The 24,642-nt window shown below is 36.2% G+C and overlaps 2 protein-coding genes and 1 long non-coding RNA gene across 3 annotated transcripts; all 3 read right to left on the reverse strand.

The window, feature by feature from the left end:
- Window positions 1-14,113: 14,113 nt before the first annotated feature.
- Window positions 14,114-17,017, reverse strand: LOC107001802. Its single transcript, XR_001454455.2, has 2 exons — window positions 16,620-17,017; window positions 14,114-16,304 (listed from the first exon to the last, which is right to left on the reverse strand). It is a non-coding gene; the product is annotated as an uncharacterized LOC107001802 (long non-coding RNA).
- Window positions 17,018-22,212: 5,195 nt separating this feature from the next.
- LOC107001358 lies at window positions 22,213-23,398 on the reverse strand. The gene is made up of 2 exons (XM_015199436.1): window positions 23,193-23,398; window positions 22,213-22,849 (listed from the first exon to the last, which is right to left on the reverse strand). The coding sequence occupies exons 1-2, from the start codon at window positions 23,396-23,398 to the stop codon at window positions 22,213-22,215; spliced, it is 843 nt and encodes a 280-aa protein (XP_015054922.1).
- Window positions 23,399-23,449: 51 nt separating this feature from the next.
- LOC107001359 (uncharacterized protein Mb2253c-like) lies at window positions 23,450-23,845 on the reverse strand. The gene has a single exon (XM_015199437.1). The coding sequence runs from the start codon at window positions 23,843-23,845 to the stop codon at window positions 23,450-23,452; it is 396 nt and encodes a 131-aa protein (XP_015054923.1).
- Window positions 23,846-24,642: the final 797 nt, after the last annotated feature.

The following is a 24,642-nucleotide window of genomic DNA, read 5'->3' on the forward strand; positions in this document are numbered from 1 at the left end:
GTTTTTTTCCATTTCATCATTGCATTGTTCATTTCATTATGTGCCAATGCACTTGGTCTTTTAGTGTGTTTTATACTCTTACTTAACCCGTCTAGGGTTTTATCATTTCATTATATACATCTTAGGTTCACTTATTTTAAACGTATGCTAGACTTATGGGTCTATACATACAAGCCATGAGGCTTCATTCAACGTTCGGTTAAATGATTCATATCTCCCTAAGATTATGTGGTAAAAAACTTATGCATCTTGTATGTATGCCAAGATCTCAATTTCGAGCTAAGTAGGCAGCATTATTCTTTAATATTTAATTCACGTATGACATATGTATCAATAAGGAATTTGGGCAAGGGAACACGGTTTCAAATCCAATGGACAACGCTTTATATATTTTTCTTTTTATTTACTTTCAGTCCACATTACATTGGGACCCTAGATCGAGCCCCAACATCAACATTTCCTTTTTATTTCTATCCTTTGAAAATTCTCTTTCTTGGCCGAGGGGCTGTGGTTTTTTAAATTTATTTTACTTGACTATCTCGAGTTGACCATGAGGTTGTGGGATCAAACCCCCACAACCTCTTTTTATTTTTATTTTAATTTGCCTCTACTGTCTAGAGGTCATGGTTTCAATTTCCATGCCTCACATTTCTTTTATTTTTCATTTTCTCTTAACTATCCTTTACTCCCTTAGGGTCGTGGGTTCAATTCCCATGTCTCACATTTTTTTCTTTTCATTTTCTCTTACTCTCCTCTAATGCCTTGAGGTCATGGGTTCAAATCCCACGCCTCACATTTATTTTCCTTTCATTTTTCCTTATGTTCTGATTGAGAGGTTGTGGGTTCGAATCCTACTCCTCTCAATTCTTAATATCATTAATTAATTTCAAGCCAAAAGTACCCAATCTCGAACCTCCCTCTGCCCCATTTCTTTATTCACCTTTTTAGTGCTTTTCACGGGTGAGGTCGCGGGTTCGATTCCTAATGACCTCACCTAATTTATACTCATTTAAAATTCCAGATTTGTTCGTCTATGTTTAGCAGAAACTAAGTTATAATTTGCGTGAAATTTTGTCACATATGTCAGCTCACTTCCTTAAACATTACATGTGAATTTCTATGGTAATTAGTAGATCATTTAATACGTTCTTAGGTGCATATTTCATGGATTCGTTTAGCCAAGAGATTATAACTCAAATAAGCCAAATTTCAACTCATATGAACGTCAGGAATTACATAATCATTTGTACATGAAATACAACCACAACATCACATTTTTAAGCCTTAACCCGATGCACATATATATGGTTCACATTGCACACACACGTAAACATAATTTCGAAAAAGCATCAACATAAGTCAAATAATTCCAAACATACATATAAACACATAATCATCACGAAAACACGTGTCATCCCTAGTTTTCTACCAGCGAACATAACCAACCTATGATTGAATGGTAGCTAGTGACATGGATATGCAACGGGGAAGAACCCTAGTTTTCGAAATGGATTCGTCTGAAACTTAGGGGTCTCTTGGGAAAGGCAACAAGAGAGAAGAGAACCCATACCTTTTTCACGTTAAACCCTCGACTTGCTACCCAAAAACATCACCTAAGATCACGTCCAAGTCCCCTCAATGTCAACACCACTCGATGGACAACCTCCCTTTGCCTAACGTGTGATTAACGTTTGTTTTCTTGTGATTTCGTGTGAGTTCTTGATGTGTGAAGAACTTGGTTTAGTTTTTCTGTTCTAAAAAGTTACTTTAGCAGAGAGAGATCGCGAATGAGAGTGATAGAGACGTGAGAGGGAGAGATGAGCGTAGGAGAGAAGCCTTTTCTTAGGCTTAGGAGTCTAGTTTAGGACATAGTCAAATAAGGTTTTATTTAATTATAAAAAAAATATGATTTCCTTTTATATTAAAACAGCTAATAAATAATATATACAAATTAATTTTGTTAATTTACCAACTCGAAATAAAAACAAATTTAATTCATTGCTTCCTCCTAGGTTCGTACTTGGGTGAAGCAATACGTTGGCCTGGAAAAAGACCCTTTACCCCTAGATCCTCCAAACCTAAGATTTTCCCTTTTTAAGTACGGTAAAGACTCATTCAAGTAAATCTTCTTACTCAAGAGCCCTACATGGCTAAACCCAACTTTTCTAGCTCAACAAACTCCCTAAGTTAGTTGTCTTGGCCGTAGCAAGGGTTCAGAGGTCTGTTTCTACGCGCATCAATCCGTGTGAATCCGGTCTACTCGTAGGCATTCTTGACACATTAAGCATTAGTTAATCTTATACATTTTTAAGGTTGTTACATACCGAGCCACCGACGGTCTGTCGACCTTGTGATGGTCCGTAGGTGATGATCGTCGACTGAAGGTCCAAGCAGCTGAAATCAAATCAGGGGAATCTAACCAAGTGTGGGGCTATGGAAGGAGCGACGGTCCATCAATCCACTTACAGACCATCATGGCTGACCGTCGCTGGTATAAGAAAGTAGTCCTGTACTCGGCTTGAAGAAACCACTAAGCATTGAGGAAAGAAGGCCATCGATGGACCATAGGTCAACTGATGGACTGTGTTGTTGGTCCCTCGATGGTAACAGAGTGTTTTGAAAAGTTAAAGCTGAAAAAAGATTTGAAGTATGGACCGACGGAGGCTGTCGACGATCCGTCCTTCCATTGACGGACTTTTAGTAGAGTCGTCGACAGCAAATGTATTTTGGAAAAAAAAATTTTCCTTAACAAGAATTCCTTTTTATTGTAGGACTTCATATTATAAATATGACTAAAAAACTCTTTTTTGAGGTTAGACTCTTTACTATTTTTTAGATTTGTGTTATTGGAAGTTAATTTTTTGTTTTTGGGAAACATTTTAATTTTCCGAAATCATTTGTTTCAATATTAAAGTGAATTCAAGTGATATTTCTGTGTTTTCTTCAAACTCGTTAAAGTAAGCGCATGATTTCTTGTTTAACAATTATGAATTGTGTAATTCTTAGCATGGGTAAATAATCAACATTTAGGGTTGTGGGAACCATGGGTAATTATCAAGAAAAAACTAGATAAATAACAATTCTAGAATAGAGTCTTGCATGCATTAATAATTGTTTCGCTTAGAAGTCCATTTAACGAGTTCATGCATTATAACTTGCCCTATTTGTACTTAGTGAACCAAGGAGGTAGATTATAGGAAAAGAATTATCAACATATATTTAGTATACACTATCTAATAGGCTAGTTTCAATGGTGCAAAATAGTAACTTAGCCATACATTGAATATGATTGCTTAATATGAGGTAAAGGTAAGGTTTAGTAAAGTAGACACACGTAGCCAGACCAAGGTACGGAGTGAAATTCTCAAGTTTCAAGACCAGGAATTAGGGATACATAACTTACCACTTTGCATGCAAGATACTATGTAAGGACTGTTATAGCTAGGATTACCGCGTTATGAACCTATGGGAACACTTACACCCTAGTTTCTCCTATCACTTGATAAACACTAAAGCTATAAAATTGCTATCTGTCTGACTTAGAAATAATTAAGCATTTTTGATACACAAAAACCCCTCCCCCTTTAATTAATTGGTTTTGGAAAGGACTTCACTAAATGAACGTAATTGTAGATTGTAGGTAAGTGTAAACCATTTTCCTTGTGGGATCGATCCAAACCTAACAATTGAGTTCTTTACTTAATACGACCGCTTATAATTCTGTATGGAATTATAATTTGAGAGTATCGAATTTTGGTGCCGCTACTGGGGAAAGTGGCTTTTACATTAACTTTAAGCGCATTACCGAATTTTAGTCAACAATTTCCCGATTTTATTTTTTCTTTTTGTTTTTGTCTCTTACAGGTCTAAGTTTAGTGTGTGTCAACTACACGGAGTTGAGGAGAATTAATACTTTCACGTGATCCACAACTACACCGTACACTTTTCAGAATGAATATTCAAAACAATCTTGCTTATATTGATGATGAGATCAACCGTCAACTTCCCCCGCCAGTTGATTCTCATAATCAAGTGATTGTTGATAACCCTGGTGAAGGTAATTCGAGGAGACTACCTCCTGCCCCACGCCCTCAAGAGTACTATAGGGGAAATGTTAACATCACTGACTATGATGGGCCACTTGTCCTACCTCCGCTACCACATTGTCATACTTTCATGGTAGCTAGTAGCTTGATGAAGATGCTCATCGCTAGAGGATTGTTTTTGGGGATACCATCTGAGGATCCACATGCTCACATTGCCAAACTGAGGTCAGTGTGAAAGAGTTGTGTAGGGAGACCTGACTTTGAAATGGACGTCATTGGGTAAAGAGTGTTCCCTCTCTCTCACTAACGAGAGAGGCTTCTATATTGTTTTTTGAGCTTCCCCATAACTCAATTTATACTTGGAACCAATTGAGGGCTGTATTCTTACCATGTTACTTTGCTGTGTGTAATAAGCTAAACCACAAAGATAGGGTGAACAACTTTGTGGCATTACCACAGGAGTCAGTAAGCAGTCCTCGGGATAGGTTCACCTCATTCTTGAAAAGCGTCCCAAACCATCGCATTGAAGATGAGTTACTGAAAGAGTACTTCTATCAGGGGTAAGATTATAATAACAAAGCAGTGCTTGATACGATTGCGGGTGGTTTTTATGGGGAGTGTACTTTGTAGAGATCTCCGAGAAGTTATAGAAAATCTCCCGAAACAAGAAAGCTTGGAGCACTAGGAAGTCGGATACTAGGAGAAACACTTTTGCAGTGCAAGCCTCACACAACCCAGCAACATATGTGATTCGTGAAGAGATGGGTCAAATGTTAACTGAGCTTGGGTTTGTGGTAAAACATGTCACCGGGGGTGTAGAAAAGGTAAATTCAGTGAACTATTTGGATAAACCACCACCACTGGTTGATGAGTACTACTATGAACAAGATTCTTATGAAGTGAATGAACAGACGGGGGTTCTGGCCAAATGCCCAAGTCTCCAATAAGCAAAATTAGAGCTAAGGTCAAGGAAGTCAAGGTCGGAATAATGGCAACTACAACTGAGAGGGTCACTATGTTTGAGATGGAAATTACAATCGCGACAACAACTTCAATTGGGGTAACTATCGTAACAAAAATGATCGGAGAGGGCCCTATGTTCCACCTCAAAATTGGAAAGTTGCTCCTAGGGATGGTTGACGTAGTATGGCGCAAGTTGAGGATATGTTGCAGAAGATGATGAGGATATTTGTGCTAGTGATGAGAAATCCAAAGAGTTGAGAGGTGATTTAGAAACTTTTGGGCAAAAAGTGGATGCACATGCAATCTCATTAAAGCATCTTAAGTTGCAAATGACCCAATTGTCTTCTACGGTGAACCCACGCCAACCGGGTACTCATCCTAGCTATACTGTCCAGAACATGAAAAATGATGGACATTGTATGGTAGTCACTAATTGAGGTGGTAAGCAAACCATGGATCCACCTATGTCGTCTGGCGTGAAAGATGATAAGAAAGGAGATGATGAGGTAGAGGAAGTTAGTAGTGAGTTGGTAGATAAACCCGGGAACGAAGTTGATACACCCCAAAAGTGACTCCCATTCCTAGACCACTGCCAACATTTCCACAAAGATTGGTGAAAAAGACCGAGGTTGGTAAATATCGGTGTTTTATTACTATGTTGAAACAACTTTCCACCATTTTTCCTTTGATAGATTCTCATGAAAAAATGCCCGATTATGCCAAGTTCATGAAAGATATTGTCAGTAAGAAGAAATTTAATTGTTTTGAGGATGATGATCGGATGCAACGCTGTAGTATATTGCTACAAGGTCTCTTGAGCAAAAGAAAGAATATCCGGGTGCTTTGACTATTCAAAGTACAATCGGGTTGTGACGCTTTGCTAAAGCAATATGTGATCTTGGGGCAAGCATAAATCTCATGCCTCTTTTTTTTACAAGAAGTTGGGTTTAGGTGAACCAAAGCCCACTATAATACGACTACTGATGGCCCATCGAACGCTGAAGAGGCCTATTATGATACTCTATGATGTGCTGTTGAAAGTGGAGTCATTTATTTTCCAGACGATTTGGTGATTCTAAATTGTGAGGTGGACTTTGAGGTGCCTTTTATTCTTGGGAGGTCGTTCCTTGCTACCGGTCGTGTTTTAGTTGATATTGAGAAAGGGCAGATGAAGTTTTGGTTGAGCAATAAAGAAGCGACTTTCAACATTCGTAGGTCTATGAGGCAGAGTGTTGAGATCCAATCGGTATCTGTGATATCCTATAAGGTTGAGAATTCGGCCGAGGTGCAAATAGAAGAGCGTCTTGGTGTGATATCCTATCAATTTTGAGAGTGATTGTATCGAAGAGTATGAGTCATTGGTTGTGGCACTTGATCGAGGTGATGTTTGGTTCAAACCAAAGAAATTGGATTTAAATATGAAACATTGTGAATCTCCACCCGCGAAACCAGCTATTGAGGAGGCCCCAAAATTGAAGCTTAAAGCTCTAGCACCTCATCTGAGGTATGTAATCTTGGAGTAAGGTGACACTTTACCGGTAATTATTGCATCACAATTGAATATGCAACAAGTAGAATGTTTGGTCGAATTGTTGAAGAGGTTTAAGAGAGCTATTGAGTTGACTATAGCGGATATTATTGGGATCCCTCCCGGTATTTGTTCACATAAAATCCTACTCATGCCCGATCATAAGCCCAGTATTGAGCACAAAAGACGTTTAAATCCACCTACGCAAGAGGTAGTGAAGAAGGAAATAATTAAGTGGTTAATGTCGGAGTCATATATCCGATCGCTGATAGTAGTTGGGTATGCCATGTTCAGTGTGTGCCCAATAAAGGGGTAATGATTATGGTCCCTAATGATAAAAATGAGATTTTTCCAATGAGGCCGGTGACCCGATGGAGTGAGTATGAATTACTATAAATTGAATGCATGGACTGAGAAGGACCATTTTCCTATGCCCTTCAAGGATTAGATATTGGAAAAGCTTACAGGAAAGGGGTGGTATTTTTTTCTTCATGGTTATTTGGGTGACAACCAAATCTCTATTGCACCGGAAGATCAAGATAAAACCACTTTTTTACTTGTCCTTATGGAACTTACGCGTTCAAGAGGATGCCCTTCGGGTTGTGTAATACACCGACTACTTTTTAAAGATGTATGATGTCCATATTCTCTGATATGGTTTAGTACACCATTGAGGTATTTATGGATGATTATCCTGTTGTTGGTGACTCGTTTGATCATTGTTTGAATTAGTTTTTCGAAGTTCTCAAAAGATGTGAAGATTACAACCTTGTGCAAAATCGGGAAAAAATATAACTTTATAGTGAAAGAGGGTATTGTATTGGGACATCGCATCTTAGATAAGGGTATAGAGGTTGATCGAGCTAGAGTCAAACTGATAGAGAAAATTCTTCCACTCATCTCTGTAAAAGGTGTGAGGAGTTTCCTTGGGCATGCGCGTTTCTACCGGAGCTTCATCAAGCATTTTCAAAAATTGCATATCTTCTGTGCAAGTTACTTGAAAAAGAGTGTAAATTTTATTTTGATAAATCGTGTTTGAATGCATTTGGAGAGTTGAAGGAGAAGTTGGTATCTGCGCCATTATTAGTTCTTCGAATTGGGGCAACACATTTGAGGTTTTGTGTGATGCTAGTGGGGTTTCTCCTGGTGTAGTATTGGGAGAAGAAGGATAAAATCCTTCACCCCATTTATTATGCCTGTAAGGCCCTTAATGAAGCTCAAAAGAATTATATTGTGACTTAACAAGAGCTCCTTGTGGTGGTTTTTGCGTTCGAGAAATTTCGCTCCTATTTGCTTTGCAAGAGTGTCATAGTGCAAACAGATCATTCTTCTTTGAGATATTTGATGGTAAAGAAATATGCGAAACTGAGGTTTATTAGATGGGTATTACTATTGCAAGAGTTCGACTTTTAATTGATAGACACAAAAGGGACCGAAAATCAAGTAGTCGATCACTTTTCCACATTAGAGGATGAAGCTATGCGAGAATTAGGTGATAAGGCTGAAATTGATGATACTCTCCCTGATGAGCATGTAATTTCCGCGTCTCAAGACTTGATTCCATGGTTCGTCGATTTTGCGAGTTACTTGGCTAGTGATATCTTCCATCGGACTTGTCCTTTAATCAAAGGAAAAATTTCATGCATGATGTGAAAAATTTCTTAAAGGATGACCAACATTTATATAGGAGTTATGCTGATGGTTTTATTCGCCGGTGTGTGCCGGAAGTTGAGATGTTGAGTGTTTTGAAGGCATGTCACTCCTATCCTGTAGGTGGGCATCATAGTCGTATCCGGATTGCACATAAAATCTTGCAATGTGGCTACTATTGTCCAATCATCCACCAAGATGCTCATGAGTTTGCCAAGGCATGTGATAGGTATCAAAGACATGGAGGTATTTCTAGAAGTCAAGAACTCTCTTTAAAACCCATTTTTGTAATTGAGTTTTTTGGTGTGTGGGGCATTAACTTTATGGGACCTTTTGTAAGTTCTCATGGAATGAAGTACATTCTTGTGGTGGTTGATTATGTGCCCAATAGGTGGAAGCCATAGCACCAGCAAATAATGAAGGAAAGACTGTCACCGCGTTCTTGAAAAAGAACAGATTTTCCAGATTTGGTACCCCAAGGGCCATTATTAGTGATGGGGGATCCCACTTTTGTAACAAGTTGTTTAAAGGGTTATTGGAGAAATATGGTGTTCGCCACTATGTGACCACTGCTTACCATCCTCAAACTAGTGGGCAAGTTGAGGTGTCAAAAAGAGAAATCAAGCAGGTTCAGGTGAAACGGTGAACGCAAGTTGAACAGATTGGTCAACGAGGTTTGATGATGCTCTTTGGACCTATCGGATAAAATAGAAGACTCCCATTGGTATGTCTCCTTTCCAACTTGTATATGGGAAGGTTTGTCACTTGCCTGTTCAGTTAGAGTATAAGTCCATGTGGGAAATGAAGAAACTGAAGATCGATTGGAAAGAAGCAGCATGACTGGGTTAAATGAGCTTGATGAGTTTCGCTTGAAGGCATATGAAAGTTCAGCCCTCTACAATGAAAAGATGAAGAAGTACCATGACCAAAATATTGAGAAGCGCGACTTTGTGGTTGGGGATTTGGTTCTTTTATCAACTCTAGGTTGAGCATGTTTCCAGGCAAACTCAAGTCCAAATGGACTGGTCCATTCTTGATCACTCAAATCTTCCCTCATGGTGCAGTTGAGTTGGAGAACAAGGAGGGTGTAAGGTTCAAGGTGAACGGACAAAGAATCAAAATCTACCTAGGACATGCGGAAAATGCGAATGTAGTGGTTGAGGCATACAATCATGATGAAGTCTGAGTAATCGAGAGTCCTGCGTCGTGTTGCAATACTAAATCAAGTGTTGATTGGGAGGCAACCCAATATGTATCCTCTTGCCAAAAATAGGTTTTTCTTGATTTTCTAGCAGTAGTGCATTTTTTCATCGTTTACTTAATATCATGTATGTGTTTTCATTAACTTTCTTTTAGAGGTGCTAAGTAGAGAGTAGACTAGGGATCGTGTCTAAAAAGTGTCTAGAAAAAAAAGATTATGTTATTTGGTGTTCAAAGTGTAGGGACCAAATCACTAGAAATCTGCAGAAATTGGTCTGGTGCACTGATCGACGGACAAACCAAAGGACCATCGTCCCATCGACTGATCCTCGATGGCCTCCGTAGATCCCAGGTAAGATTTCTAATTTTTCCTCAGTTAGGGAACAGTCGACGGAATGGTCTATCGATGGGGAACCATTAGTTCCCCAAACCCAATTACCCGACCCGACCCGACCGACTATATATTGAATTTTTAAACCTTTTATTTACCCCACCCTTTCAAATTCCCTTACTAACTGTTGCCCTCCCCATTTTACTTCAACTCCTCCACTCACTCGCCCATTTACTCCCCCTTAAACACTCTGATTTTCCTCTTCCCCGAATCCTCACCAATCCCAAAAGATTTTCTCTCCCAAATTCCCATCTGCTTATTTATTCCTTCCAGTCGGTGTTTAAAGTTTGGCTCGGTGTGGTTTCATATACAAATTCATCTCTGCATTAACTCCACTACAATAAACAGTTTGTCATTATGCTCTACTCAATGAATTTTCATTCATTTACATGCTAAATTGATGTAATATGTATGTGGGTCTTGACTTTGGGACAAAATTGCATGCTTGAATTATTGAAACTGAGTTCCTATTCAATTAGAATAATGGGTTGGGGGTTTATTGTCGAAATATATTGTAATTTGAGTGTTGTTGTTTCCGACTTAGGGTTTGAAGGTCCTTTAGAATCTAGGTTTGAAATTGCGATAATTCCTGCCCTCGGAATGACGAAATGGTTTGTTAAGTGCTAGATGTACTTAATGTATCTTAGTCTTCTTGAACATTGTTCTTTGGGGTACCAACCATGGCTTATAAAAGATCTGTCAGACCAAGTCTACGGACCGTCGGTCAGTCCACAGACCATCGATGGGGTCCGTTGATAGTGACTCCCCATATTTGCTTCACTCTGGAATGATGGATGTGGTCTACGGTCTGACGATTGATCGACAGACCTTCCTAGACATCCATCATATTTAACAAAACACAATACATAAGCACATGTAAGACGACAATTACTAATAAAATAATAAACTAAATACGGTTGTACATACAGAAAGAGTTTTAAAATTGAAAAGTTCCATACATGTGTTCATTCTGGTATTTTGTTCAACCCAAAGGATAGTTTTCATATTAATTTGTTTATAGATGATAAAGAAAAGTGAAAGTATGTTCAACTGATTTACTTTAATGGGGAGGGTTATAAACCAAGCGAATTGCAGGGGAGGGAAAAGATGGTACCAAGTATGAATGAACAATACGAGATAGAGGAAGAGAATAAAGGAATAGCAGAACGATGATGTGTGCTATATTTCGGGACAATGTTGAACAACGTATCGAAGTAAGCCATGGAGAACGGTGAAATTTGGTTGAAGAGTGTTTTCGAAGAAGAATGCAGGAAGGATATGGAAGGTTTTTTGGTTGGAGAAGAAGAATGTAGGAAGGGTGGTTTATTTGGGTGGCTCCGTTGGGAATAGGAACATCGTTATCAAAGAGTCGTGTAGGTGTTGAAGGTTTGACGGTATGTAATATCTGAGTACGGGGTTTATGGGGGCAGGGGAAGGTTAGTTTTGTCAATAACTAAATAAAAAAGAATTCCTTGCTTTTTAATGCGCCACTTCACCGGGCTGAAGGTTTTCTTTTATATAAATATATGATTAAATTGTATCATTTTAATAAAACTGTTAAGGACTTTTTCAGTTCTTTTTAATTAATTCAGAATCAAAAAAATCCAATATAATAATAATTTATGTTAATAACTTTTTACACTTCCTTAAATGAATTCCTATAATTAAAATATCTATTAAAATTCATCTTTAATTATATATGTGTGCGCGCACGCGTGCGTGCATATGTTTGGGTCTGTGTGCGTGCGCGCCTATTAATTTGTTTTCTTAAATTTTTTTTTTAAAAAAAATTATTCCATTTAAAATAAACTTCATAACTACACCTCTTTATTTTCCTAACTTATCATCTTATGATAATAAATAAACAATAAATGATAAGTAATAATAATAAAAATTTATCAAAAGTAGAAAATACAAAAATCTAAAGTTGTATTACCATTTTACTCCTATACTAAAAATAAAATTTATAATTTTTTTTAATAATTCAATGTTAAATAATAATCACTAATTAATTAATATGCCAGTTTCCTTCACATAAAAAAAGAGATGTAAATCTTCTACTAAATTAGTAAATATAGTAAGTATGTATATAAATGAATAAAATAATTTTAAAATTTGAATTATCAAAATGTCGATAAAATATTGAATGACATCAATATCCTTCAATCAAATAATATTCCTACAAGATATATATATATACTTAGTTCAATGCATTAGGTTATTGAATATATATGCACAAAAATACTCATTAATGTTTTGCCATTTATTTAACTTCCTATTTATGTTTTTTTTTCTTTCTGAAAAATAAGTCTATCTTGTAATGAATATAAATAAATAATAATATCACAAGTGAACGACCTAGATTAATTAAAAGACATAGAGTTATTTCACCTCTTGCAATAAATAATTTTTTCATGAAAATATTAAATAAGGTAAAATTATTTTCTTTTTAATTGTAACTTCTTGGAGTATCATGAAACTGTATATTCTTGTCTGTGTAAATTTTGTTTAGGAATTCATTTAAATAATTTAACTATTATTTTTTGTTAAATTCAATGATGATAGAACTAATAATTCGAATTATGAAAGGGGTACACGTACCTATAATAATTATGATTTATATACATCGATTAAATATTTGAGCAATTATTATTTTTATGACTAATACTAACTAATTTTTTTAGGTGTATACCCAAAATTTAATCGTAATCCACTAGTTATCATAAGAAAGGTATGTGTTGATCGAATTTATGTGTAGTTTTATAAAACTCAATTCATATTCGATAACATTTTCTTGACCAGTATGTGATTGTAATAAGGTGGAAGCTACACTTTCTTAGAAAGAAAGCAAAAATATTAGAGCATGAAATATTTTGAACCAATACGCGACACTTAAAATTATATGTTGTGACATTGAATTTTCTTATCAAGTTAAATACATGATATATCAAAAAAAAAAATACATACTTAAAATTGTTCGAATACTACTTTCGAAATTCATTTGATAACAATATTTCACCATGATGTACCTTCTATATATTGATAATAATCTTGATTGAATAGGCTCACCATTCATTGATTTGAGCTTGTATATTTTCTCTTCAATTACTGTGCAAGTTGTCATACAATGATCATCTTCTAGTCATCTTAAGGAAGACATAAATTGATCAAATTTTTATATAATTTTTTCAAACACTACTCTCATTAGACAACAACTTTTAAATACGTACACAAATGTGCAAAGATGGAGACTACAATTTCATAAAAAAAAAAAAACAAAAACTTAATACAACAAAAATTTTGAAATCATATTTGACATTTAAATTATGAGTTATGGCATATTAAACAATTTTTTATCAAATTGAAATCATATTTGACATTTAAATTATGAGTTATGACATATTAAACAATTTTTTTTATCAAATTGAATATTTGATATGTTATCGAAATTGCGTAGCTGAAGTTATTGGTTTGAGCTGATATATTTCTCTTCAATTTTGGTACAACTTATCACACACTACTATAATTATTTTCAAAGTTCTTATACTAATTAAATATGAGATACATGGGAAACATACATGTTTAAGTATATATACACACACATATCGTTATACCAACTCCACACAGTTTAGCATGAGACACACGTACAACACACGTATCCAGGATTAGTTTACCTAAATAGGTCATAGAAAGAGAAACATTAGCAGTAATAATACAACGTATTGTGAGAATTTCTCTAGTTATAATTATTGGATATATATGTATTCTACTATAGGCTTATGTAATTGATGGAACCTAAATGATGGGAAAAAGATAAATGGATCAACAACGACTAAAAATTTGTTATCAATACATCTTTAGATGCAAGCCGTAGTAGAGGCTTTAGTACCTCCTTGAGAAGTGTGATCCAATTTTTTCTTTGTGTCTTGTCACCATATGATGTCCTTGTTGTTTTATCCAAAATCGGAAAATATTTAATTTTGAAGGGTTTTTGATTTCTTAAAGATTCTCCACTTAATTTTGAGGAAGATTAAGAAAACTTGATTTTTCAAAAGATTAAACAGAGAAAATCGATTGAAAACCTTTTGAGGGGTTCGGGAATTCAAATTAATGTCTTAGGAAGGTGTTAGGCACCTAAAACATTCCGCTTAAAACGGTTATCCAACAACTAATTTATATTTGGCTAAGACTTGTCTGGGAAAATTGTTTGGGATAGCAGAGAGTTAAATTATTAACTTATTATCTAAGCGAGTTTTTGCCAACATCCTTGTTGGTTTTATGTTGATAAAACGTTTGAGGCGTTTACGGGGAGTTTGGAGTTTCTTAACTTAGAACTAACTAAAACACAAAGTAATAAATAAGCAAGAAATAACAGAGAAGGGAAAGAGTGATTCGGGTCCATTTCCGCGTTCTGTTCGCCTTGACCGGATTTGGACCTACCTGTCTTTTAGGTTTTTAACCCATTTTGTTTGGGTTTTCGACCCACTTCACATGTACCTGTCCTAGACTAAGCATATAATATACAAAATAAATACAGAGAGGTAAAAGACGACAAGGGCTTATGCCCATTACAAATAAAATATAAATTCGGAAAAAAAAAATTGGAGTCTTCCAATATGGCTTCTTCGACTTTCTTCCATACTTCGAATTTCAGGATCTTTCCTTTGGTTTTACGGTTGGGAGACTCAATTAAAATAGGGGCCTTTGTGACTCTTTCCAAAATGCGAGTAAAGGGACAAAACTCACGACGAAATCCGGCGAATTTCACATGCAACGAAAGAATATAAGGATTAGCATTTTGAGGCAAAAGGGAACGAAACAAATAGAACATGATTCAATTAAACTGAAATAGACCAAATAATCTCGAGACAAACTTACCTAATTCGTTACATGAAGTAAATAAAATCTAAACTAGGCCATCAATATAAAGAAGATCGAAGAAAATACGGGCACATGACTCGTGAGGAACATGCTGCCTAACCAGACTCATTAAATGAAAGGTGAAAAACCGAGCTTAAGCTCTAAAATAACGACACGTAATGGATTAATCAGATTATTTAAACTTGCTAAGGCAAAACATAATAAAAATCGATGAACAAGCTAAGAGCAAGACAAAAGTTCAATTTCATACATAAAAAGTAAATCCGCCTAAACTTGAACGTTGCTCACAATTAATTTGATAAACATTAGATATATTTACTTGTGGGGACAATAATTAATTATTGAAGGAAATTGTAAAGGACAGAAGCAGTGATGACATAAAAAGAAACAAAAATAGGAAAACCTAATCTTAATCACAAATGCTCAACTGAATCTACATTTAAGCTATGTCTTCACTAGACAAAAGATCAATTAATTATGCTAATGAAACTAGTTACAGTAAGTATGTGATTTCCTAATGAACAAAGGAAAGAAAAAAAACTTTGAACATGCCTATGACAATCACACTCTCCCCTCGTTAACTGGGCTGGTGAAGTTCAAATAGAGGACCGAGAGGAATTTATATAAATAAATAAAAACAGAACAGGCAGCAAATTCCAGTAGATTAACACGAGCTAAAATTGAAACCAAGCTATTAACCTAACAAATAATTCCAAAATTTAAGATAAAAAATAGCATAGAGACACCATACACTTAACATACGACCAAATGAAAATAGTTAACCGAACTAAGGGACAAGATATATCCATGTAAATGACTTTTTGGAAAGAAATCGAACTACTACATTGATGAGACTTAAAATTAACTAAAGAGACGGACCCCTAACCGTATTCGACAATAAGATAACAAAAAAAGTCATGAAAGAGATAATGATACTTAGGGCAAGGGCAATATGTAAAGGCAAAGCAAACAAACACGACGCGAGCTTGAATGGATTACAATATAAAGCATGAACATAAATGAACAAAATCAATTGATAAGCCATTGAATTGCTCATGATCAGATCAAAACAAAGCCAGTGTCACCAAGCGGTAAGTAACGATACTCTACCAAACTAATACGCTTTTAACAACAAAAAAACTGATTCGGAAGAAAAAAAACATGACGGCGAGTCAACAACATCATTTTAATTTGAACTAAGACATCGATTCAAATAAATATTCAAAAAAAGATTCGGGATATAACTTTAACGAGATTGTTTAAATCAATAGAGAAGCAACCAATAGATAAAGTCGCTATTAAGATCGATTCGAGATTCATTAGGCAGAAAATATGCCAAAAAACCGAAGCCACGCAAGTGTATGAACTCAGGCCTTCAAATATTAAACATTTAACAAGAATAAACTTAAGACAACAACAGTTTACGATAAAGAGACTCACACTAGCTAGAATGGGAAAAAACTTCTATCTATAAACAAGTTACAACAACAAATATCAGGCATACTTAAGAGCAACTACACAAAATTAGTAAGAAGAACTGTGAACAAAACAGAAGGCTAAGAAGGGAATTTTACCTTCTTGTGGGCAGCGGTTGTACAATGACGAGCTTGAAGGAGATTCCAACACCGGGATGTAACTCCGAGAACTTCGACAAACAAAAACAGAAGTAAACAAGAACAAAGACTTAAAAAACTACACTAAATAATTCTATATATCGATCTCTGGAAATTTATGATGTATGCTTTGTTTTAAATGCTCGCCGATACTCCTCTGTAATACCCTTTTTTCTTTTTTCTCCCCCCCCCCCCTAAAACGAATAGAAAGAGAACTTATATAGGGAGGCATTCTGGGAGAGCCCTAGCGGGAAAAGGGTAGAAAGGGAAGATCCCTCTTTCACAAAAATTTCAAATTCTCCCCAGAATATAAGGATGAGCAAGCTGGAATTCGTACGAAATTGTACCTAGCTCAATGGAACTTGAAGGAATGTCGTCCGATCTTGAGCCAAGGACGCCCAAATTGCGGAGATCGTTCCATTTGGTCTGCACATTGTACAGGTTGCCTTTCCCTGAAGATTGTACGAATCGGAAAAAGAGAAAGAAGAGAGCAAGGCGCAATTGCAGAAGGCAGAGAGACGAACTCGCGCGATTGAACCTCACCCCATTAGAATTCACATGAAAATTCTTGTTTGGGGCGTTGAGGGAGAAGAAGAAAACGCGTGTACTACTACGCGTTTCTTGGACCAAATTTTGCAAAAAGAAAAGAAGAGTAAAAACACAAAATGGGTTGGGTCTAACGTTGGGCAATTGGTCCGATTTATCTGGGTCAAATAGTGGGGCTGTATACAAAATGGGTTGGGATTAATTTTAGTAAAAATTTAAGGAATCCCATAGTGTAATTCAATAATTACACTCTGTCCGGACAAATTTAGTATTTACTAAAAATCCCTTAAAATTGTTGTGCCGTGATACTTTAGACTCTAGTGATACATGGTAAATGATACATGGTAAGTTTAAATTGTTAAGAAAAAAATTGGGAAAAAACGGTACATTTAATCTTGTTAAATAAAACAGCTTAATTTACGGTAACAGATCATTAATCAGCATTAAATCAGCACGTAATTGGATATTAATTTCAAATTTTGAAAATCAAAGATTATATCATCTATTTTGAAAACATTTTTTATGAACAATCTGTTAAATTTCGAACTGCAGTAATTTTATTGTTGTTACTGTGGATTTTTCAAGATGAATACATCAATTTTGATGAGACATTCCAGAATTTGGGTGAACGAATTGCAGTATGAAAGTTACAAAATCGACGGAATCGTTGTTGGAGATTCAATTTCGTTTTCTAATCTCAAAGCAGCAATTGCAGCCGAGTTGGATATTGATGTATCAGTGCATTGACTAAACATTATAACATGTGATACATATTTAATACATGTAACAGTGCATCGACTAAACACTGTTCACAATGATTCTATATGTATCATCAAGCACAGTTGATGAGGCAGTTATTAAACTTAGTTAATAATCCATTATAACAATTTTCAAAACCTCATGATACATAGAAAATATTATGATACACAACAAATTCATGTATCAATGCATCATCTAAAACACTATACACACTGATTCAAAATGTATCAGCAAGCACACTTGATGGCGCATTTATTGAAGTTAATCACTGATACATGATAAAAAAATTAAAAAATCATTGATACATAGGAAATCATATGATACACATGTAGTTCATGTGTCAAAGCATATGTATTATATGATACACATCTAGTGACATTGAAAATCAACGAAGGTAATATACATTAGTTTAAGAAACAAAATCAACTAGATACATTAAATATGAAATTATATGTATTATAAAGGATGAACTACAAAAATAGAAAAAAAAAATCAACAACTGATATGTTGAAAGCAAAAAGAAACAAATGACCAAGAAATCCCCCTACACTTTTATCTTTGCTCTATACCAACTTCTGTATCTTTGTCTCACTGTCAACAATGGAAAATGATTTCATCAGCAAAAGAGGATCCCTGGAAACGATGATGTTGCAAGGAGCAATGAGGATACATCATCTCTTTCACTTTTTCCTTATATATTTTGTAAATGTGGAAAGGGAGGAGATCTGGTAGTTCTTCGGAAAAAATTGTGAAGCGAAAACTTACTTGGTTCTTGAAAAATCTTATGGAGAGAGAATAAATCTGAAAATTAAAAAATGAAGGAAGTAAAAATTGAGGGAGTGAAAATAGGAAGAGGTTAAAGGGAGTGAAATAGGGAGGGATTAAGGGAGTGAAATTAGGAATAGAAACGTGTGCTTGAATGTGAAACTTAATGTATCTAGAACAATGTAATTTAATAGGAAAAGAAGGGATTTTGGAGATATTTTAAAATAGTAGGGAATAATGAAAATTATAAAAAAATAAAGTTGTGTATTTAAGTAATTTATCCTTAATTTTAAGCAGACGAGAAGAGAATTGGGAAGGATGGGCCTGAGATTGGAGAGACTGGGAATTAAAATTGGTGGGCTGGGGTTAAATTAAGAAAAGAGAATGGAATTGGAGTTGGCTAAATTTCTGAAAATATGATTAAAAACATTGGGCTGGGTGCAGGATTTGTTTGGCTGGATAGGCCCAAATCTTGGTCCTTTTAAAAAATATGAAACCAAATGGCATATTGATTCTTGTTGTAGTTAAATAAACAGCCCAAATAAATGAAATTGTAGCCGTAATCGAGTTATTCGATGAATTTGGTTAAAACTTAAACAAAACGAATCAATATTAATTAATTAACAAGCTTTTTAACCTTAACAAACTAAAATAATTATTTCAATTATAAACAAATTAACCTAAAAGTATAAATTATTATTTAAACCACACTAGTTGTTTAAATATTTTACTAAACTAAAACTTTTGAGATGATTTTAAATAATCAGAAAATTAACTAATTATATACATAATCCTGCAAAATATATACATTATCTAAAAATTATAAAAAGTGACAACTATTTAAATAAAACTTTGAAAAATAATTTGAATTTTATAAAAACTAATTATTCTGAATCGGTTAGAATTACGAAGCTCGTCAATTAATTCATATCGGGGAGGGGCGAAATTGGGTGTCAACAACTGTCCCTCGTTTTACTCGGATTGATGCAAGAAATTTAAGGAAAATGAAATTGACCCAACCAATTTTGACTGACCTCAACCTCATCTTTTTGACAAAACTTGTACAGACTTAGGAATTATGGTCGAACCCCAAAAATGAGTTTCCTAGATATCTTAGGCTATATGATTGTTCAGGCCACTTGTAGCTCGATACGCTCGATTTAGCGGACGATTATGAAGGAATTCAAAAGTCATACTGATACTGAATTATGAAAGGATCGAAAAGATAGGGAATAGGATTTAGGAGAAGATATTGGAAGACAGTCGAGGTTAACATTTAGCCCGCCTACATATCCTTAAATTTCAGGAATCAGGCTGTTTGTAGTTCGACTCGATCGGTTGAAAAGGAAATCTGTTATGCTAGATAACCTTTGGTTTTGGATAAGTGACAAACTAAACGAGTATGAAAAGGAGGCTTGTAACCTCATAGCCATGAATGTGGTGCAGTGTCATTTAGATTGAAAACGTGCTTCCGGCAGATAAAAATTTCCGGATTCGTGACCGAAACTAACAATACTTAAAAAAACCCACATGCCTTATGATAGGGGTGTGGTTTGATTGTGGTGGAAGTCGCTCCTCTGCTCGCGTCCTTAGAGATTGACACTCCTCTTTGCACTGTGTCCCAGTTTGCTGGTAAGAAAAAGTTCCACGTTGTGCTGCGTCCCTTTTGACGTCGTCCGCCCCTATGGTTTTTGGAGAATTCATCCTTTTGGATGCTCTCGACAAAGACTGAGATTAAAACTCATCAGTTAAAAATGCAATTAGGATGGGAGACAGTCTCTTTTACCATGTCGACACTCCATTGTTTTCCTCGATATTCGACGTCAACTCGATCAGTCTGACGTAAAACAAATAAAGCTTATGCCTTGTGTTGCAATGTAATCTTCAATTTACTCTTAACTTGATGTTGAAATAAATAGATGCTGATGCGATGCTGATATTTCTTTGAGGTCAATGTACTCTTCATGCTGATGTCAACATAAATGAAAGATGATGCAGTGCTGACGCTTCTCTTGATGTCGATGTACTCTTCATGTTGTTTACTTTAATCAGAATGTGGTTGACGCCAACGAATAAATAATTCTCTTAGGATATCTTCCCGTGATGCATAAATTTGTGCGTGGTATGAAATCTTCTCGTGATGCATAATTTCTGTGAGGTATGAAATCTTCTCATGATGCATAATTTCTGGGAGGTATGAAATCTTCTCACGATGCATAATTTCTTGCGAGGTATGAAATCTTCTCACGATGCATAATTTGCTGGGAGGTATGAAATCTTCCCGCGACGCATAATTTCTGTGAGGTATGAAATCTTCTAACGATGCATAATTTTCTGTTAGGTATGAAATCTTTCAGCGATGCATAATTTCTATGAGGTATGAAATCTTCTCCTGATGCATAGTATTGACTCGCGATGCATGGTCCTCCGCAATGCATGAGTATTGACTGACTCGCAATGCATGATCTTCCGCGATACATGAGTATTAACTCGGGATGCATGAATATTCGTATCGTCTCCAACGATGATAAAGGTGAAACGACAACCAGATAATACACTGCCGTGATCGACAATAAAATAATTGTTCCCTCTGGGTATTGCATCATCTTGATGGATAATAAAGTAAATGGCCCCTCTGGGTAACGACACTATCTTGTTTGATAATGTGATGCAGATAGCGTCCTTTACGGAAACTGTAAACTTTCCCTTGAGACTTTCGCTTGATTCACCATTGAATTTAGCTAGACGTTCTTTATGAATTTCATGTTGTTGGAATTGATTGAAATAAACAATTGATATTCCCAAGTCTTCGACATAAGTGACATAAAATGATTCCTGCTTCAAGACAAACTATTGATTCTGTGATGGTTTTCTCCTCCTTTGACTTCTCTGTATTCGTTCATCGAAAGAACTTGCTGATTTCAAAGCAAAGTTATAAACCTATGTCCACAGAAAAATTGTTATTTTTAAAAACTAACTGATTTGTGTAGATTTCTTCAATTGTATGCTCCTGGTCCTGCTATCTTCAGGTTGAGTTCCTGACCTCCCGACTCTTAACTATTAAGACAAAGTATTTTATACCAAAACAAGTAAAACACAAAAAGGGAATTTAAGTGAAGTAAATTTTCGAGAAATAGTATCTTAAAAAGGTCACTTCCAAGTCATGTCATATCAGGCCTAACAAACTTCTTTGAGTCTGATGCTTGGAGGTCTATCCGATTATTCAGTGGGGAGTTTTCTGAGTCACCCCGGCCTTGAAGATAAACCCAAGCTGAAATTTTGAGGCCATCCCCAAAATTTCTGTCCCAGTTAACTGTCTTGCTTATCTTTCCACTGTAACTGAGCAGGTCGCGGAATTTCTGAGATCTTCTCAAAAATTTTGTCCCAGTTGCAAGTCTTGAAATATCTTCTTTCTTGACTTGCTGAGGAAGAATCTCTTTTTAAGAATTTTTAAGTCCCTTTCAAAAATTTTATCCAGTTTCTATTGTAAAGAGGAATAGAAATCTTACGGGAGATATGACCAAACCCTTGTGGCGCCTACGCATCCCGTTGAGGAAGGAATCAGGTCAAACATAGTCCCTCCTTTAAGGTTTACAAAATAAAAAGCATTTACAAGGAAAATTGACCGAGGCTGACATAGGCCGCCTACGTATCTCATTCTTGAGAATCAGGTCGAACGTAGTTCAGATACAATGAAATAATTAAAGGGGATAAACGGGGTGACCAAAGCCGACATAGGCCGCCTACGTATCTCATTCTTGAGAATTTAGGTCAGACGTAGTTCATTACAAGAGGGGTAAAATTTTAAGCAAGACAAATACAAGAAAATAGAACGATTACAAGTAAATAATAAAAATGCAAACTGAAGCTTCACATGTAGTATCTCTTGACGGCATCTGAGTTGATCGGTTTCGGCCATACGGTGCCATCCATCTCCGACAGGACCAAAGCACCTCCAGATAATACTTTACGAACCATGTAAGGACCTTGCAAGTTTGGTGCGAATTTTCCTTTGTACCCGTCTAGATGAGGAAAGATACGTTTAAGAACCAATTGACAAACTTCGAACAATCTGGCTCTTACTCTCTTGTGAAAAGCACGAATCATTCTTTGTCTATATAACTGACCATGACAGATGGCAACCATCCTCTTCTCATCAATCAAAGTTAGTTGATCAATCCGCTTGTTGATCCATTCAGCATTACTCAACTCAGCTTCTTGGATGATTCTCAACCATGGTATCTCAACTTTTGCAGGTATGACTGCCTCTGCACCATATACTAGTAAGTATGGAGTAGCACCAGTCGATGTTCTGACAGTCGTTTGATAACCCAGTAAAGCATATGGTAACATCTCATGCCAACCTCGATTCTTATCAATCATTTTCCTCAATTTTTTTTTGATATTCTTATTGGCAGCCTCTATAGCTCCGTTCATTTGGGGACGATAAGCAGTTGAATTTCGATGAGTAATCTTTAATTGCTCACATATCTCTCTCATCAAGTGACTGTTGAGATTTGCACCATTATCAGTAATGATGGATTCTGGCACTCCAAATGTACATATCAGATTGTTGCGAACAAAATCAGCCACCACTTTCTTGGTTACCGACTTGTAAGAAGCTGCTTCCACCCACTTAGTGAATGGCAACCAAGATGAATCTGTGTCCATTAGAAGTGGCTGGCTCTATCGTACCGATGACATCCATACCCCAAGCTACAAATGGCAAAGGTGAACTCATAGCATTAAGTTCGTGACGTGGCGGTCGGATCAAATCACCGTGCACTTGACATTTATGGCATTTTTTCACAAACTTGCAACAACCATCCTCCATAGTCATCCAAAAATACCCGGCTCGAAGGATCTTTGTTTCCAAGGTGATCCCATTCATATGCGTACCACAAACTCCAGCATGTATGTTTTCAATAAGCTTTGCAGCTTCAACTACATTGACACAGCTTAAAAGACCCAAATCTGTAGTCCTCCTTTCAAGGACTTCTCCACTTAGAAAGAAATTGAGAGCCTTACGGCGTATCGACTTCTTTTGGTTGGACATAGCATCTTATGGATAAGTTCCAAACTCCAAATACTTCTTTATGTAAAAATATCAATGCAAGCCGTCTGGTTCTGCTTCGACATGGAAACAATGGACTGGATCTTCTTTCAACTCTATATCCAGAGGATCTATATATTCTGTATCCGGATGTTTAATCATCAAAGAGATGGTGGCAATAGCATCGGCCAATTCATTCTGTATTCTGGGAGTATGTCTGAACTCGATCTTACGAAACCTTCTGTATAACTTCTGTACATACTGTACGTAAGGTATAATCTTCGGGTTCTTCACGGCCCATTTTCCTTGAACTTGATGAATCAGAAGGTCTGAATCTCCAATAACCAACAACTCGTAAACATTCATGTCGACGGCCATTTTCAAACCAACAATACAAGCTTTGTATTCGGCCATGTTGTTTGTGCAATTAAATCGGAGCTTAGCTGCCATGGGATAGTGCTAACCAGATTCTGACACCAAGAATGCTCCAATAGCTTTACCTTGATGATTTGCCGCTCCGTCAAAGAATAATCTCCAACCTGGATATGCTTCAGAAATATCCTCACCCACAAACGATACATCTTCATCGTGAAAGTGATTCTTAAGTGGTTCATACTCTTCATCCACGGGATTCTCTGCGAGATGATCAGCCAAAGCCTGTGCCTTTATCGCTTTCTGAGTCACACACACAATGTCAAATTCACTCAACAACATTTGCAAATTAGCTAACTTTCCGGTCGGCATCACATTCTGGAAAATATACTTTAGTGGATCCATTCTAGATATGAGGTATGTCGTATAGGAAGACAAATAATGTCTCAGCTTCAGGGATAACAACGTCAAAGCACAACACGTTCTCTCTAGTAAAGTTTAACGAGACACGTATGGAGTAAACTTCTTGCTTATATAAAAAATAGCCCTTTCCTTCTTTCCGGTCTCATCGTGCTGACCAAGTACGCATCCTAATGCGCTATTTGAGACAAACAAGTACAGCAACAAAGGACTGCCTTCTCGCTGAGGAACCAATATCGGTGGGTTGGACAAATAGTTCTTAATAGCATCAAAAGCAGTCTGACACTCTTCAGTCCACTTTGTCAGAGCATCTTTCTTCAGCAGCTTGAAAATAGGCTCACACACCACGGTTGATTGAGCTTTAAATTGGCTGATGTAATTTAACCTCCCTAAGAAACTCATCACTTCTTTTCTCGTCTTTGGCGGAGGTAACTCTTGAATTGCTTTAATCTTAG

The sequence above is a fragment of the Solanum pennellii genome, chromosome 10 (genome assembly GCF_001406875.1).
Source record: "Solanum pennellii chromosome 10, SPENNV200".
Classification (NCBI taxonomy): Eukaryota; Viridiplantae; Streptophyta; class Magnoliopsida; order Solanales; family Solanaceae; genus Solanum; species Solanum pennellii.